General features: G+C 36.1%; 1 protein-coding gene and 1 long non-coding RNA gene across 2 annotated transcripts; one reads left to right on the plus strand and one right to left on the minus strand.

The window, feature by feature from the left end:
* Nucleotides 1-1,534: 1,534 nt before the first annotated feature.
* On the minus strand, nucleotides 1,535-4,869 carry LOC104118204 (probable eukaryotic translation initiation factor 5-1). The gene is made up of 2 exons (XM_009629403.4): nucleotides 4,730-4,869; nucleotides 1,535-3,562 (listed from the first exon to the last, which is right to left on the minus strand). Exon 2 carries the CDS (start codon nucleotides 3,248-3,250, stop codon nucleotides 1,859-1,861), a length of 1,392 nt encoding a protein of 463 aa, XP_009627698.1. The 5' UTR covers nucleotides 3,251-3,562; nucleotides 4,730-4,869; the 3' UTR covers nucleotides 1,535-1,858.
* Nucleotides 4,870-6,123: 1,254 nt separating this feature from the next.
* LOC138908987 (uncharacterized) lies at nucleotides 6,124-16,884 on the plus strand. The gene is made up of 2 exons (XR_011415475.1): nucleotides 6,124-6,579; nucleotides 13,415-16,884. It is a non-coding gene; the product is annotated as an uncharacterized lncRNA (long non-coding RNA).
* The last annotated feature ends 251 nt before the right edge of the window (nucleotides 16,885-17,135 follow it).

Raw genomic sequence — 17,135 nt, forward strand, 5'->3', positions numbered from 1 at the left:
AATTCAGTTAGTTACCATATAATATTAGCATTTATTAACCTACCACTTGGCTTAACCACAATGCCAATTATATATGATAACTTTATTCCTTTAATATATATATAGATTTTAAAAACTTTATCTTTAAATTTAAAATTATCTTTTAATTCAAATTCACACACACACACACACACACACACACACACACACACACACACATATATATATATATATATATATATATATTTCTATTTGTCTAACATAGTAAAATATAGAATAAAGTTATCATATAATAGTGGCATTTATTTGCTTGCCACTTGGCTTAATCACAATGCCAATTATATATATATATATATATATATATATATATATATATATATATATATATATATATATATATATATATATATATATAGAGAGAGAGAGAGAGAGAGAGAGAGAGAGTGTGTTCAGATTTTTAGTTTTCTATTTGTTTCTTTTGTTGCATTGATTCTTTAGTATTCATAAAATTAGCATTTTATAATTTTCTGTGAATTATGCCCACCAGCAGTGAGATAGTTAGTAAGATTAGATTGTTGAATATCTTATTCCTTACTCCTACTAACTTATAACTTTATAAATTGAGATCATTTATTAGGATTTTCAAATGCAAAGAAAGTGTCTTTTTCTGAAGTTGAAATTTATTCCCACTTTTTTTTAAAATAAAAATTCAGTTCATTTCTCTTAACAGTATGATCACGATTTCTATAATAAAAAGGTGAAATTTTTGAATATTTTTTATTTTTATCGGGTAAACCGATAAACGAATCGATAAAGATCGATAACTGATATCTTATGGGTACGATTATAGGTTTAGCATATTTATAAACGATGACCGATATGCCAAACCGATAACATTCACAACCGAACCGAATCGACCGATGCCCACCCCTAGCTTACAGGTTAATATATATTTTAGTCTAATTATTATGTAATTATTATAAAGTCAATTAGGACATAATATGTATTTGAATTAATTTTCAATTAGAATAAAATCTTGCAGTAATTAGCTAATTTATAATTTTAATAGATTCAAGGATATTTTTATCATTGTAATAGAAAAAGTGCTTTTCACCAAAAAGCAAATAAATTTTTACCTCGAACTCTATACTGATGTGAAAAGAGTTCGACATTAATCGTTTAATACAAACACCTCGCATATGGATGTCCCGCAAATTAGAACTTCTAGTTCTAAGGGCAAATCGATCCTATAACAAAGCTAGTTATTCCACAGAATAAACTGCAATTGCACAACCACTTCTCTCAAAAAGTTTTGATATTTCATACCAACATAATTAGTGCATGCATTAGCTCATACACTTAATTAAAAGGAAAAGATGGGTTGTAATCTGTTTCCTTTAGCACCTAATGCACAGAGATGGATGATTTTGCAATTTAAAGCCTTGAAATATCACTTGAAACAGGATCGCTAGACTCATACATCAAAGCATGAAGAGATAACCAAAAGACTCAACGAACAATGTTTCAAACAAAATAATACATGAAGAGATAGCCAGAAGACGCAACAAACCATTAATATTCATTGAAGAGCCACAACTGCAGAGACAGCACAGAAACATAGGACGCAGAAAGCAAATACAGCGCTTTGACCAAATAAGCAAACACACACAACAATGACCAGGTCTCTAAACAGAAGAGTACGACACCAGCAAATTACTGCTTTATTTTGCAGCACCAAAAGCATTGGACATCTAGTTTCAAAAACCTATATAACTTGACTATCAAAAACAACATTATTGGTTGACGTAAACGGACACAACTGCACTAGAGACCATATCATAAATAGATCAAAGGGAAAAAGAACCATGCATGCATTAAGTTACTCATCCTCAGTTTCAGACTCGGCACTCTGCAGCCACTCAACAAATGGCTTAACATTCTTCCAGATTGGGGAGAGTTTGTTGCTACTTTTCGATCCCTTCTCATACCACTCCACAATAAGCTCCTCTTCCAGCATATCAACGTCATAAAGTGCTTTCAGAACCAACGCAACCTCCTTTACAGCTTCTGAGCTTGATTTTCCACAAAATGACTCAATAGCATGTAGTAGAGCTAGCTGCGAACCATCTTCCTGTAGAACAGCTGCAAGATAAATTTTTTTCTTGGTCACCTCCTTGGAAAAACCTTTTCCAACTCCACCAAAAAGAGCTTCAAACAATGCATCAACAATGTCTTGATGAGTTCCAGAAATAGAGCCCAAGAAGGACTTCAGCTGAGCCACAGATGAACCCTTATTCAGGTGTTCCTTGATTTCATCAGCAAGACTCTCTTTAGCATCAACAAGCTTCTCCTTGGAATTGCTACGCTTAACACCATTGGTCTGTGCAACAAGCGACTCTTTGGAATTACTAACACCAGTGCCTTGCCCGTTGGCCTTGAGCTTCTCCTCACGTGCTGGTGAGCTTTTGCCAGACTTCTCTTCAGTTGCCGAAAGCATAACCATGCTAGCAGTAACAGCATTCAGCTGCTCCTGAATTCGCTGCTGGGCTGCTGCCATGGAGGTGTCCGTCTGCCATTCAACATCATCATCACTGTCAGCAGGTGGCGCTTCGGTCTGATCAGCTTGGCTACCAGTGGGAGAGTGCTCCTCATCTGACACATTGGCCTTTTTCTTAGATATTTTTGACGAACCATCCTTTGAGGAACCTTTTTTCTTTGCAGCCTCTTTCTTGAGTTTCTTTGCCTCCTCATCTGCTGCTTCCCCTTCTTTGAGGCGTTCTTTTTCAGCCCTCCTCATTGCCTTTTTATCTTTAGATCCCTTCTTCTGCTCAGGAGGGTTCTTGAGAATAAATGTGGTGAGCTTGTCCCTCATATCAACATCAGAGATAAAGCCACACGCAGCACACTTAAGGGTTAACATCTGTGATTTTGTGATCAAAATCTCAGTTTCAGGATTCCTGCAGCCATAGCATTGAACATATTTCTTGATGAAGTTCTCAAGAAGTCCAGCAAGCTTTGCAGTGTCATGGGCACCATTAACATGAGAGGTACCTGTTTTCTCATCAAATTTAGACTGAGCTCCGAGTTCACAGCCAAAATACTTTGTGGTGTATGATGCTGGCCTGCCCAATGCCTTGGCAATGTCAACCATGTTCACCACATTAGTCTTGATGCCATTTCCACGACCTTCTATCTTTGTAATCATTCTTGGCATCTTGTACCTGTAAAAGGCATCATCCTTGTTTCCGGCACCAATGTTTTGCAAAGCCATTTTAATTTCACAATATTTGCTCTTTTAGCTTTTATCAGAAGTGGTACAAGGAGCCTAAATCGATGAGTATTTCTTGGTCTATAGATGGGGCAGGCTGTATAAAATGATCCTTACGATAGTGCTTGTGTGCTTGTGATGACTCCAGATGCATGCAGCCAACTTTATGAGAGAGTCTAGATGGAGGACAGTACTCTCCAAGCAGCCCAATTGATGACAGAAAGAGAGAAGCTCTTTCAGACATAAAAGAAGTTTCAAGCTTAACACTCTCCACTTTTGCTAACTGCAGATAATGCAGTTAATACCTGAAGAATTCTGAAACACAACAATGAAGAGTTAACTGCATGAATTTCAGGATAATTGAAGCACAAAACTTAATTTTTTGGACCAACATTATCATATATTGAGGAGAAATGCTGTACACCAATACACAGTTCAAACTGCAACATCAAATAACAAATTAAATGAAGCAGAAAAACACCAACAGACAGGTGCTATTTTAATGATGCAAGAATCTTCTCCTTAGTGAGGCAAAGGCCAAAGAACAAATAGCAATACAATACCTCCAATCGTACTTTCATTGACTTTCAATCACAATAAAATTGCATTCAACTTTGATATCCGAAACTATAAAATAGCTATCATCCATCAATGTGTAAAAATTTTATATTAGTTAAAGAAAATCTTTTTTATGTGGTAATCTCCATTCAATTAAGCTTTACTAAGGAGTAACACTAAGGTGTTATATTGATCAATTGATTAAACTAATTGTTGGGCACCCTTGATAGATGGGCTTCCATTCAATTAACCTTTACTAGATATTGAATAGCCCGTATAATTAATTAAACTACAAATTTAGAACAAAAAGACGTTGATATGTGAACTAGGAAAAACAATCTCAAAAACAGTAAAGTTAGATACATTTTGAACAAGTTACAAAAAGTTTCCTCATCCAACACAAAACTAACAAGTTGCTTCCAGTTTCCTGGGTATTATTAATAGAATAAAACACAATGGACTAATAAGCACATACTAAACAACAACAACTATGGTAATTTTAACAAAGAAAACTAAATAACACATTTTGGAGAACTCGCAAAAAAAAAGGATGTACATCTGACCATACTGTTGCTATGTAGGTAAATTTCAACAAAATAAAAACTAAATTAAATCCAAATATGAATTCCCAATATTCAATATCTGACCAATTAGATATGTAAGAAAAAACCTAATACAAATAAAAAAACAGAAAACATTCCCTCACCCCCAACATACAATTAATAGCAGCAACCGATCTATGAAAAAAACCGAAAAATCAAAACTGAGTCTAACTTTAAAAGAGCTCTATGGTCAAAACAAAGAAAACCCAGATAACGAAAATTAGATCTAAACACAAAATCAATATATAAAACAAAAACAAAGAATAGCAATCAATAGAAGAAGAAAAAAAAACTGGGATTTCAGAATAAAGTGGATATATACCTTGAATGAAGAAGAGGGAGAAAGGAAGAGAGGTGGCGATGGAGAAGGAAGATTTGGTATTCTCAATTCTGTGGCTGTAACTGTAAGTTGCGTCTACAGATGGAGAAAGAAAAGGAGAGGAGATATATAGGGAGAGAGAAAACCCTACGCCTCAAGGATTAGGTCATTTGGGTAACACTTTCAAATTTTGATTTTTCCTCTCCTTTTATTTATTCTTTTTTCCTGTTATTTTTCTTTACATTTAGTGGTTGTTTGGACATTAGAATGGTAAAATTCTATATAAAAAGAAAAAAAAAATTTAAGTGAAAATGGTATTTGAAAATTAGAGTAGTGTTTAGATATGAATATAATTTTGGATTGTTTTTGAAGTTTTGAGAGTGATCTGAGTGAAAATTTTGAAAAATAGCTTTTTGGAGTTTTTCAAATTTTTGAAAAATTTTAAAATTCATGTTCAAGTGAAAATTATAAATTTTATGGCCAAACACTGATTTCAAAAATAAATTTAAAAAAATCGAAAAAGTAAAAAAAAAAATTTGTCCAAACGGGCTCTTAAATGTTTTATTCCTTCTAAAATTTCAAATAATTTCCAATTTTGCTCCGAGATGAGTGGAGTTATTTGTTGTTACCCTCACGAGTTATATGTAATTTATCTTTTGAAATATTGTATCTTTTTTATATGCTTCGTTTTGTCATAAAAAGTCTTATTCTCACACTTGCATGAATCATGATGCACTTTAATTTCTTATGTATTATCAACGAATTTTATTACATTTCTTATTGATGTCGCTCAACATGCCAAGAGTTTCTAACTTCTTTATTACTCCATCATTTACTCATGAAAGTTGGGATTATCTATTTCATTTTTTTTCTTTTGTTGTTATTCTTGTTTTCTTTTGCATTTTATGATACGTAAATTTTCTTATAGAGAATTTCATGTACTTTTTGTTTTATTTTGCATGACTTCCTTCTTTATATCCTTTTTTTCACCTCCTTCTTTATATTCATAATTTTGATATTACTAATATTTAGCTAGCGTTTTGCCATAAATTCCCAAATTTGTTTTGAAAAATCTATTTTTGGTGAAGTTTGGCTTGAAAATGAAAATGTGTTTGGACATACGTTTTCAAAACATATTTTCTAAATTTATTTTGGAAAAACATGTGTATTATTAGGGATTTGGCCCAAAACCAGCTATTGAGCTGGTTTTGGGATTTGGGATTTTGCCAAAATATAAGCAAAATCTATGGCCAAATATGTGTTTGACAAATAAAACCCAAATTTATTTTGGCAAAATCTATGGCCAAACGGGTCCTTAGAAACGACAGTTGGGTGCACGAACCGGGGACGAATAGGGGTACTTTGGTAATTATGAATTTATTTAGGGATAAATTGGTAATTAAGTCAGCAATCATTTTTAGGAAAACACGCGTACTACATTGTGTAAACACGTGTACTGCAATTTTACTGTGTAAAAGTTCTACTCTCCCACCTACCTTACATGACTCCTTTAGTTTTTCTCCAATTTCTTCTCATCGGCGTATATTGTAGTCTAGAAATTTCTATTGCCAATGATTTTTATTCGATTATGCACAAATTTTTCCAACAGTGGTTCAACTGACTGGATTCTCTAAGATGTCTCGACGTTTAGTTATCTGAGAGAGGCGCAGTTCCATGTTGTTTTTAGAGATTTAGCTCTGTCAATTCATCTTCCATTGATGTTTGTCGTTTTACTACTGACTTCTTAAAAAGTTACCAGATTTTCTTATAACTATTCTAGAAATTCCTGTGGCTTTGACTCTCATTTTAACCGATTTTACGCATGCACATGGAGAAGATGGGCAAGAGACAAAGTAAGTCTCCATCTTGAACAACTATTTTACTCTTTCTCTTACCCATATTATGCATTTATTTTGTTTGCTCCTCCTTTTGGCCTTGGATTTTGGTTTCATTTCAAAATTTCTATATTTTGGTTAGGTTTTTCTGGTTATTCTTCATTTTACTTAGTTTTTATCTGTTATTTCTTGATGGGCATTTAAACATATGATTCTATTTTTTTTAATATTGATCTACAATCGTCATATTGCCTCTCGAATTCTCCTTGTTACTAATATTTAGAAACGACAGTTGGAGGTGGACGAACAAATGGGATTTTGAGGTGGACGAACAGGGGGGAAAATGTGATTTCAAGTTCTTTTTTTTGGGCATTTGCAACTAAAATTACTTCTATGTAATACATGTATGTATACGTTTGGCTCTACATGTATGTATACATTTTTCTCTCCTTATCGATAGATTCTAGAATCCACTCCAGAGATCACTCCAGAGATCTACTCTCTCTGCATTTTGTTTCCTTTGCTGCTCCGCTTCTGGCCATCGCTATGGGTCATCTTTTTCAGATTTCTCTAAGTCGAGTTTGTCTATCGTGTTTTTGTATTTTTGAATTGCGGTAAGTTTTTTTTTCTTTTATTCTTTATTTACCGCACACTACCTATTTCTCATTATTGGTTGGAATATATGCATTTGTATACCTCTTTGTGTCTTTTTTGTTTACTTGACTTTCTTCAATTGGTTAAGAGAATATATTTCTTAATGCATGTCGATTCTTATTTTATTTTTCCATGTTTCCTGCTTGTGTTACTTTTTGGGTTTCTAATATTCTTTATGCATGTCTTTTACAGATTGATTTTCGGAGTTTTCTGTAACGACTTGACCGGTCGTTTCGAGCAATTGCACTTCACTCGGTAGTTTGAGGGTATGAGTGGTTCCGTATAATGTGTTATAACTTGTGTGAATCGTCGATTTTGATTTTCAGATTATTCACAATCGATTTGGAAGAATGAATTTCATTAGTGAAGCTTTAAGTTGGAAGAGGTGATTATGTTTGACTTTTGTGAATTTGACCCCGGAACGAAGTTTGGATGGTTCTGTTAGGTCCGGATGGTGATTTTGGATTCGGACGTATGCCCGAATTTGCATTTGGATATATATAGAAGGATCACTAATTGTCAAAATTGGAAAGTTGAAGGATTGAAAAGTTCATAAGTTTGACCGAAAGTTGACTTTGTGGATATCGGATTCGGATTGTAGTTCTGGAAATTAAAATAGCTTCGTTATATTATTTGGGACTTGTGCGTAAAATTTGAGTTCATTCCGAGTTGATTGGATATGTTTCGGTGCGAGTTTTGGAATTTGAAAGTTCTAAGTTCATTACTTTTGATTTGTGGCGCGATTCATCATTTCGATGTTGTTATGCGTGATTTGAGGCCTCGGCTAGGTCCATGTTATGTTATGGGACTTGTTGGTATATTTGGACGGGATCCCGAGGGGCTCGAGGTGAGTTTCGGATGAGGTTCAGACCATTTCGTCGCATGTATCATTTGGCTAAGGCCGTTGGTTCTAGTGTGGCCGCATCTGCAGACAATTGGTCGCAGTTGCGGGGTCTTCTTCGCAGAAACGAAAAGGGATAGATGGGCGTGAGGGTTGCAGGTGCGGGTGCATGGGCGCATATGCGTGACCGCTGATGCGGTTCAGTATGCGTAGAAGCGCAATCGCAGAAGCGGGTAGAAGATCGCAGAAGCGATGGCTGCTGCTCCAGGATTCTTCGCAAAAGCAAAATATTTACCGCAGAAAGGGGGGTTGCAGATGCGACGATTTGATCGCAAATGCGATGAAGCTACGATTTGATCGCAAATGCGATGAAGCTAGGCAGATTATATTTCGAGACTTGGTCGTTTTCTTTTCATATTTTTGGGATTTTAGAGCTCGGTTTGTGCGACCTTGGGGAGAAGTTTCACCATGTGGATTGGGGTAAGTGTTATCTACTCATTTTTTATTATATTTCATGAATCTATTCTCGTTTTGGCATTTAGATTATGAATTTTAAAGAGAAATTGGGGGTTTTAGCCTAAAATTTCATAGAGTGAGTTTTTGAGTTTTGAACATCGATTTGGAGTCGGAATTGGGTAAAACTAGTATGGTTGGACTTGTAATTGAATGGGTTGTCGAATTTTATAAGTTTTGTCGAGTTTCGAGGTGCGGGCCCGGGTTGGACTTTTGGGTTGATTTTAAACTTTTGACTAAAGATTCGACTTTTATCGATTGAGTTTGTTTCTTTTGGCATTATTTGATGTATCTGAGTTGCTTTTGGCTAGTTTCGAGCTGTTCGGAGGTCAGTACGCGTGGGATGGCATTTTTGGAGCATCGCTTGGCTTGCTCAGTATTTGATTTGGCTTGTCCGAGGTAAGTAACACTTCTAAACTTGGAGCTGAGGGTATGAACCCTGATTATACGTGCTATGTAATTTGTTTAGAGGTGACGCACATGCTAAGTGACATGCGTGTAGGCGTGCACCGTAGAAATTGAGACTCAATCGATTCCGTATAGTTGTGTAGTCAATTAACTTATATTTTTCCATGCATTTTTCATGTGTTAGAGAAACTGAGCTTTGACTCATGTTAGAAATCATTCTTAGGCAATTGCTGGTATTATTGGGACCCACTGAGGTCATTTCTATTATCGAATTAACAACAACAACAACAACAACAACCCAGTATAATCCCACTAGTGGGGTCTAGGGAGGGTAGTGTGTACGCAGACCTTACCCCTACCCTGGGGTAGAGAGGCTGTTTCCAAATGACCCTCGGTATCCTTCCCTCCAAGAACTCCCCACCTTGCTCTTGGGGTGACTCGAACTCATAACCTCTTGGATGGAAGTGGAGGGTGCTTACCATCAGAACAACCCACCTTGTCCAATTATATGTTAAATTGTAATCTCGTACTTAGTCATATACATTCACTGCATATCATATCTTAGTCTTTGTTGTTATTTATTGATACATCATATCATTATTTTGGGCTAGTTTCATGACATTGTGAGCCCGAGAGACTGGAGAGATTGATGAATGAGTGAGGCCGAGGGCCTGATTGTGAGGTTATTGATACTATGGCACGTGAGTTATTCGTGCAACACGTGAGTTATCCGTGCGAATCCAGATATTGATACTATGGCACGTGAGTTGTCCGTGCAGCACATGAGTTGTCCGTGCGGATTCATGCCATGATTGGCTCATTATAGCACTTAAGATGAAGGAGCCCCTTCGGAGTCTGCACACCCACAATGAGCTCAGGTACCTATTGAGTGCAAGTACGAGTGCCGAGTGATTGGGAGGACTGAGTGGATTGATACTCCTAGAGTATGCATATGGTTATTCACTATGTTGTACTACATTCGACATGCACACTTGACATACATGCATAAAGATGCATTTTTTCTCATGTTATACGGTATCACGTCATTCGTGACTTCTCATACACATTGACATGTAGGGATGGAGATGTACCTTTTCCTCATGCCATCTAATAATGAAACATTTACGTGTTGAAAAGTTTTGGAAAGAAATTCACGATTTTACAAACTTACTCAAATTTGGTGCTTTCGGTAAAAAGATATGGATTTTCAGTGTTAAACTTGAAAAGCATGCCTATTTTCCGGAACTGTGAATGAGTTGAACATTATATCTGTAACGACCCGGCCAATCGTTTTGAGAATTAGAGCCTCGATCCCCTAATATCTGCTTTTTCCATATTTGTTTCTACTTTTGGGACTTGCCGAAGTGATTGGTTATGGAATTCAGAGAGTTTTGGGACACTTAGTCCATAGTTATGAGTTTAAGCCTTAGAGTTTGGACCGTAGTCGGAACTGTGAAGATGGATTCGGAATGGAATTTCGTTGACTTAGTTAGCTCCGTTGAGTGATTTTGGGGTTATGAGCGCGTCCAAAATGTGTTTTGGAGGTCTATAGTAGATTTAGGCTTGAATTGGCGAAAGTTAATTTTTCGGCGATTTCTGCCGATAGTGGAAATTTTGATATCGACCTTGAAATGGAATTTCGAAAGTGGATGTAGGTTCGTAGTGTCAGTTGTGACCTGTGTGTAAATTTTGAGGTCATTCGGACTAGATTTGATGTGGTTCGGCGTCGTTTGTAGCATTTGAAAATTTTTAAATTCTTAGGCTTGAATCCGTGCTTAATTCATGATTTTGGTGTTGTTCGACGTGGTTTGAAGGCTCGACTAAGTTCGTATGGTATTTTAGGATTGGTTGGTATGTTTGATTGAGGTCCCGAAGGCCTCGGGTGTGTTTCGGATGCTTAACGGGAAGAAATTTGGACTTAGGAAAATCTGGTGCATTGCTGGTTCTAGTGTTTCGCACCTGCGGAGGGGAGTACGCAGGTGCGCTTGAGTGTTCGCAGATGCGAAAATGGACAGGGCATGCTGGGCTCGCAGGTGCGGCTGGTCGTCCGCAGAAGTGGAGCCGCAGATGCGGCCCAGGGGTCGCAGATGCGGACCCATCCCAATAAGTGACTTCCGTACCTGCGTTGATTGTTCCGCAGGTGCGAGACCGCAGATGCGGCCCCATGAGCGCAGATACGAAAATCGCTGGGCAGAAAAGGGAATTTCGAGGGTTTGAAATTTCATAACACAAAATTCGATTTGGAGCTCGGTGGGAGACGATTTCTCGAGGGATTTTGAAGGAGAACTATTGGGTACCAAATTATAACTCTACTTTGATCATAATACAATAATCTATTGTTGTTTTCCTAGTCTAATTAAGGAATTTGAGGGTAAAAGTTTGAAAATCGGGGAAAAGGTTCCCCAATTGAAAATCTGAGATTTGAATGGGAATTTGACGTCAGATTTAGATGATTTTTGTTCGAATGAACTCGTGAGTGAATGAGTGTTCATAATTTATAATTTTTACCCGATTACGAGACGCGGGCCCGGGGAGACTTTTTGGATGTTTTTCCTAAATTCACGTTTTAGTTTCGAATTAATTAGTTAAATTAGTTACTTGTAGTTATATTTACATTATGCAATTACTTTGAATAGATTCGGGCCATTTGGAGTCGGATACTCGTGGCAAGAACGTGATATCGAGTTGATTTGAGCGGTTCGAGGTAAGTGGCTTGCCTACCCTTGTATTGGGGACTTTCCTATTAGGATATTTCGATATTATTTGGTGTGTGAGCGTCGTGTACGTGAGGTGACGAGTGCGTACATGGGCTGTTATTGCAAAAATCCCGTTTATCCCCTTTAAATCATAAATTATTTCTCTTATTAAATTGCACTAATATGCTTAATTGTTTAGTTTAGACTAGAAAAGCATGCTTACGTATTTTAAATACCTATTTGACATTTTGTGCGCCATATCTAATTAAATCCCTATTTTTCCTTATCTGTGTTCAGTATAAACTGTATAACTCGATGTCATACCTGCCATTTCATCTTGCGTTGTATATTTAAATTGGGACTACGGACGTATTCCGGGAGATTCCCCTGTCTTGCATATTTACTTTGGGACTACGGACATATTCCGGGAGATCCCCCAGCACTGCATATTTACTTTGGGACTACAGGCGTATTCCAGGAGATCCCCCAGCAATGCATATTTACTTTGGGACTACGGACGTATTCCGGGAGATCCCCCAGCACTGCATATTTACTTTGGAACTACGGACGTATTCCGGGAGATCCCCCTGTACTGTATATTCATTCGAAACTATGGGAGATTTCCCACCGTGTTTACCTTGTTATGAGCCGAGGGATCCCTTAACTGTTAAATTTTTTTTTTGAGAATCTCTTTAACTGTGTTGCCATAAATTTTACTTATATCTTTTACTGTTTAATTTATTATATTTACTTCGGTAGGGCCTTGACCTGACCTCGTCACTACTCGACCGAGGTTAGGCGTGACACTTACTGGGTACCATTGTGGTGTACTCATGCCCTTTCCTGCACATGTTTTCGTGTGCAGATCCAGGTGCGAGCTATCAGCCTCGAGGTTAGTGCGTGCTGCTGATTCTAGGAGACTTCAAGGTACTTCTGCTTGCGTCCGCAGATCTTCGGAGTCCCTTTATACTCCCTCGCCTATAGACTTTCTTTATTATCTTTAGACTTTTGTATAGAGCTACATAGATTATAGCAGCTTGTGACTTAGTGATATTCTGGGTCTTGGAAAACTATTTTGTATATGCCGAGTGGTACTACTCTTGGCTATTCATAATATGCTGTGTTATCTTAAAAATGTTGTGTTTTCTTTATATTTTTTGTAATATTAGGCTTACCTAGTCGTAAAGACTAGGTGCCATCACGACAACTTACGGAGGGTTAGTTTGGGTCGTGACAATATCTCCGAGCTATTTCATGTACCACTTTTATTATATTGTTATGAGTTGTTTGTTGGCTATTGGTGTTGGACTCTTACTCTTGTCCCAACTCGTCACTACTTTCAACCTAAGGTTAGATTTGTTATTTATTGAATACATGGGGTCGGTTGTACTCGTACTGCATTTCTGCACCTTGCGTGCAGATGTTGGATGCCAATGTAGCTGCGTACTGCGGGAGTTGGATCTGAAGATGTACCTGCATTCCAGTCATAACTGCCTCTTGATCTTGGTAGCTTTAGTATTTCAGATCTGTTTATGTATATTTCAAACAGATGATGTAATTTATTTTAAACCATCTTTGTAAACTCTATATCTTAGAAGCTCATGATTTGTACTACCAGTTCTTGAGAAATTCTTGTATAAAAACAGTTGTGTTATCATTTCTTTTCTTAATAAATCTCATTAAATTCGATAGTTGTTAATTGGCTTACCTAATGAATTGGGTTAGGTGTCATCACGACTAGTTGGATTTAGTGCACTTCCAATAGTCCTTGAACTTTTCTGGGTGGGCATGATTAGCTCTTTTTCAGGTTAACAACTTATGTTATTTTACTTTTGGTAAGTTTGATGCAATTCAATTTCTGTAATAACCTGAAGTATCAAAATTGTTGTTGCGAGATTGGGTCTATTCATTTGCTCTATATTTGACTTTTAAATTGTTCTTCCCCGACTTTACTACTTTTATAAAAATTTCTTTCTTGACGATATCTGTATATATGAAAACTTTTACTTTCATAATGTTCTCTATCTGTACATGTTGTATTTTATGATCAGTGACAGCTTCCATCAATATGACTTTTTGCTTTCCTTTACTTTGTTTTTCTAGTTATTTGATATTTTCGTTGTTTACTTAACATGATGGATTTAAACTACAACTACTGATGCAACTAAGGCGCTCGATGTTATGCCTGCCACAACTGAACAATTTAACAATTTGATTGGTCAGTGAAATTGTAAAACAAGTGAAAATGATACATCCCTTGAAAAGGATACAGACTTTAATGTCATATCGGATCTGGCAATAACCAAGAAATAAGAAATTCATGACGGTTCCATTTAGTTAAATACAATAGTAGATGAAGAAGGTGCATAAGCTTCAGTTTTACTTTTTTGTTGTAAGATTCTTATCTCCTAAAGAATTCTTCCCAAATATTTGATTCTAAGTTTTCGATTTCTTTTGAGGGAAACATAGTCAATTTCTGGTTATGTGGTTGTTTTTTTGCGTAATACTTTTGAAGTAGAGCTTTTTGTTTAAATTCATAGAAAATATGTGTGGTTATACAAGTAATTAAGTCTAAGATAAATGGTTGGTTAGAGTATATTTGTATATGTCCCTTATATCCTGTGTGTGATTCCTGTGGATTTGATAAATGGTTGTTAACTCTTCATGTTTGAAGAAAAGTTCAACCTATTTGTGTTAAGCACTAATAAAATTAATTAGAAAGAATTAATTTTATAGTGTTAAGTATAAGAATGATTCTTACCTTTTTCATGTTAACAATTTTCATATACCAACAAGCCTTGGAAGCGTTAAAGTGCATCAACCCCATGTTTGAGTTTCTCTTTTCAGCAACGAAGCAAACACTAATTTATTGTACACATAGTAATCGAGATTGATGAAATACTTGGTATATATATAAGTGAGAGCAGGGTGTACGAACACTACATTAAATTATTGTACACATAGTAATCGAGATTGTACTGTGGATTTGGACCTTTGTCATTGGCGATTGAATTTATTTATCCTCGGGGGTGGACAAGCGATTCTAATTTTTGCAATCATATATTTCTCTTCCTTGGACGACACATGTCTACTTATTTGGGATATCTGGCCTGCACTTCTCTTCTATTTCCCGATCTCTTTCTTTCTTCTTACTCTGTGGTTTCTGTTTCTGTTACTTTTCTCTCTGAAAAAGAGTTGCTACATGCTGTTTTTGAAAAATTGGTCGGCACACACGTGTGTATCGCACCTCCAATATTCAGGACGACTCCTATGAGCACTGCTTCGGTTTTCACAGTCTTGCAGTATTGCTATTGATAAATTCTTTTGAATATAAATTTTAGCTAATTTCTATTACATGTTAGTAATCATACCTGATTTACACGTGCATTGTCTCTTTGATGTATTTTGTCTTTGTTACCAAAACTTCAAGGTATCAGAAGTGACTGTAATTTTGAAATGGAGCTTGCAGCCATGGTATTTGATGATATGTCTAAGTCATCTTATCGGGAGTATACTGTTGTGTCCACCTCCTATTTTGGATGCAGACAGTGAAATCTCTAGGAGCAACTGAGCAAGAAATCTTCCAGAAAAAAGTCAATTTATCTTAATTTGATCACTGTGGGGCTACTATTCAAGACTTAAGGTCACCATTTGGTTGTTACCGTCGTCCACACACTAAAGATGCAAGGTATGATTTTAAGTTACATGTTATTGATATATTCTCTTTTTGCTTTGTTTGGGAGGCTGTTACTACCTTTTTTTTTGAAATTGCAGAATAGTAAGAGTGCACGAATCATCTGGTGTGGCTTTGTCCACTACCGTTATTGGTCCCATTTTTATTCTTATAAATTTAAATAATTCACTTGAGAAAAATTGAGGAGCATATTTATACTGAAAATACTTTAAAAAGTACGAATGATACAATACTCGCATCAGCCTTATTATTTTTCCTTTGGAATTGGAATGCTACAAGCTTGGACTTCTTTTGATTTCTTATGCATTACTGTTACCAATATACTTTATATCTAAAAATATATTTCTTCTTATTTTTCATTTGAGGTGATGGTATTTTTCTATGTTTCTATTATTAATTTGTTCTTCATCTTGAAGTCAGTGATTCATTTGCGTTAAGCTTCTTCCAGATTGATTTTCCAGGCTAAAATGGCAAGAATTTGCCTCCTTTCACTTAAGTGTTAATGGAGAATGTGGGTCCATCAAATTTCTTTTACAAGTTTGTTTAATTGGAAGGTTTCTTCCATACCATCATATTTAACTCTTGGTTTGTATTTATGTACAGTGAATGTACTTCTGCATAGGGTGGTAAACTGGTAATAGGTCTCTTCCCCTTGTACATTCTGTAAATTGCCTTTTCACGTTTCCTATGTGTTATTTCGAGCTTAACTTTTTCTCATGCTCATATTTCAAGGATGTACTTGAGGTTCCTTAGAATAGTTTTCAGGATTTTATCTTTCGCTGACTCATGAGTATAACAATGATTGCTTTTAACAAATTCTGGCAACATTTATAATAGTGACTTTTTGGTGTTTACAGAGCATTTTTTCTTTGATGTAGTTGGAAATCAAAAAAGTTATATATGTTTGTAAAGTAGACAAAGAAAAATTGTCATTTTTTAGCTTTCTTCAGTTGGAGCAGCCTATGGAGCAACTCTGCCATTTGATGTGTGAAAGAAAGGAGAAAACAGTAAATCACATACTTCTTCACTGTGAGATGGCTAAGAGATCTAGAACATGGTGACATCATTTGGAATGACACTACTCCTAAAGTGATTTTCTCTACTTTAAAGGGAGTAATGTAATTATCCAATTACCTTTTCCTCTTTCATTTGATATTTGGAAGTTCTAATATCTAGAGTGTGCCTCAATTCTTATGAAATTTTAAATACCTTTGTAGGTCATGGCTTATTTGATTTTAAATCCTATGGCAGGAAAGTTGACGTTCAATGCTGATGGAGCATGAAAGCAACTCTATAGGTGGCTTTGGTGCACTGTCTGAAAAAAGCTTCTGATGTTTGTGAGAGAAAGAATTAAAGGAAACATAAGTTAATAGCTTATAATCCCTTGGATATATAGTTTAACTCTATAAGTCTTTTGGTTTGCTGAATTCCTTGAATGAGTAGTGGAACTTTAATAGTGTTTAATAAGTACAGTTCACAAGAGCAAATTAGTGTTGTTCAACAACTATACTCTAAAATTTGTTGTGATTTTAAGCTTGTGTAGCTTAAAGAAGGTGAATGAGAAATGGAGGGAAAATGAAATATTTGAGTTTTCCTTGGGAAAGGGACATTGTCCCATATCGGAGGAAGAAAACGCTTTTGATGGGTATATATATAATTGCTCTTCTTCTAGCTCTTAAAGAGTTAAGAAAAAGACAAGACTCGCGCCGCCATCGTCGCTCGCTCGGCTCGGCTTCGGTTTCGGATTTGGTCAAAGATTGATTGATTA

This window comes from Nicotiana tomentosiformis, chromosome 4 (genome assembly GCF_000390325.3).
Source record: "Nicotiana tomentosiformis chromosome 4, ASM39032v3, whole genome shotgun sequence".
Lineage (NCBI taxonomy): Eukaryota > Viridiplantae > Streptophyta > Magnoliopsida > Solanales > Solanaceae > Nicotiana > Nicotiana tomentosiformis.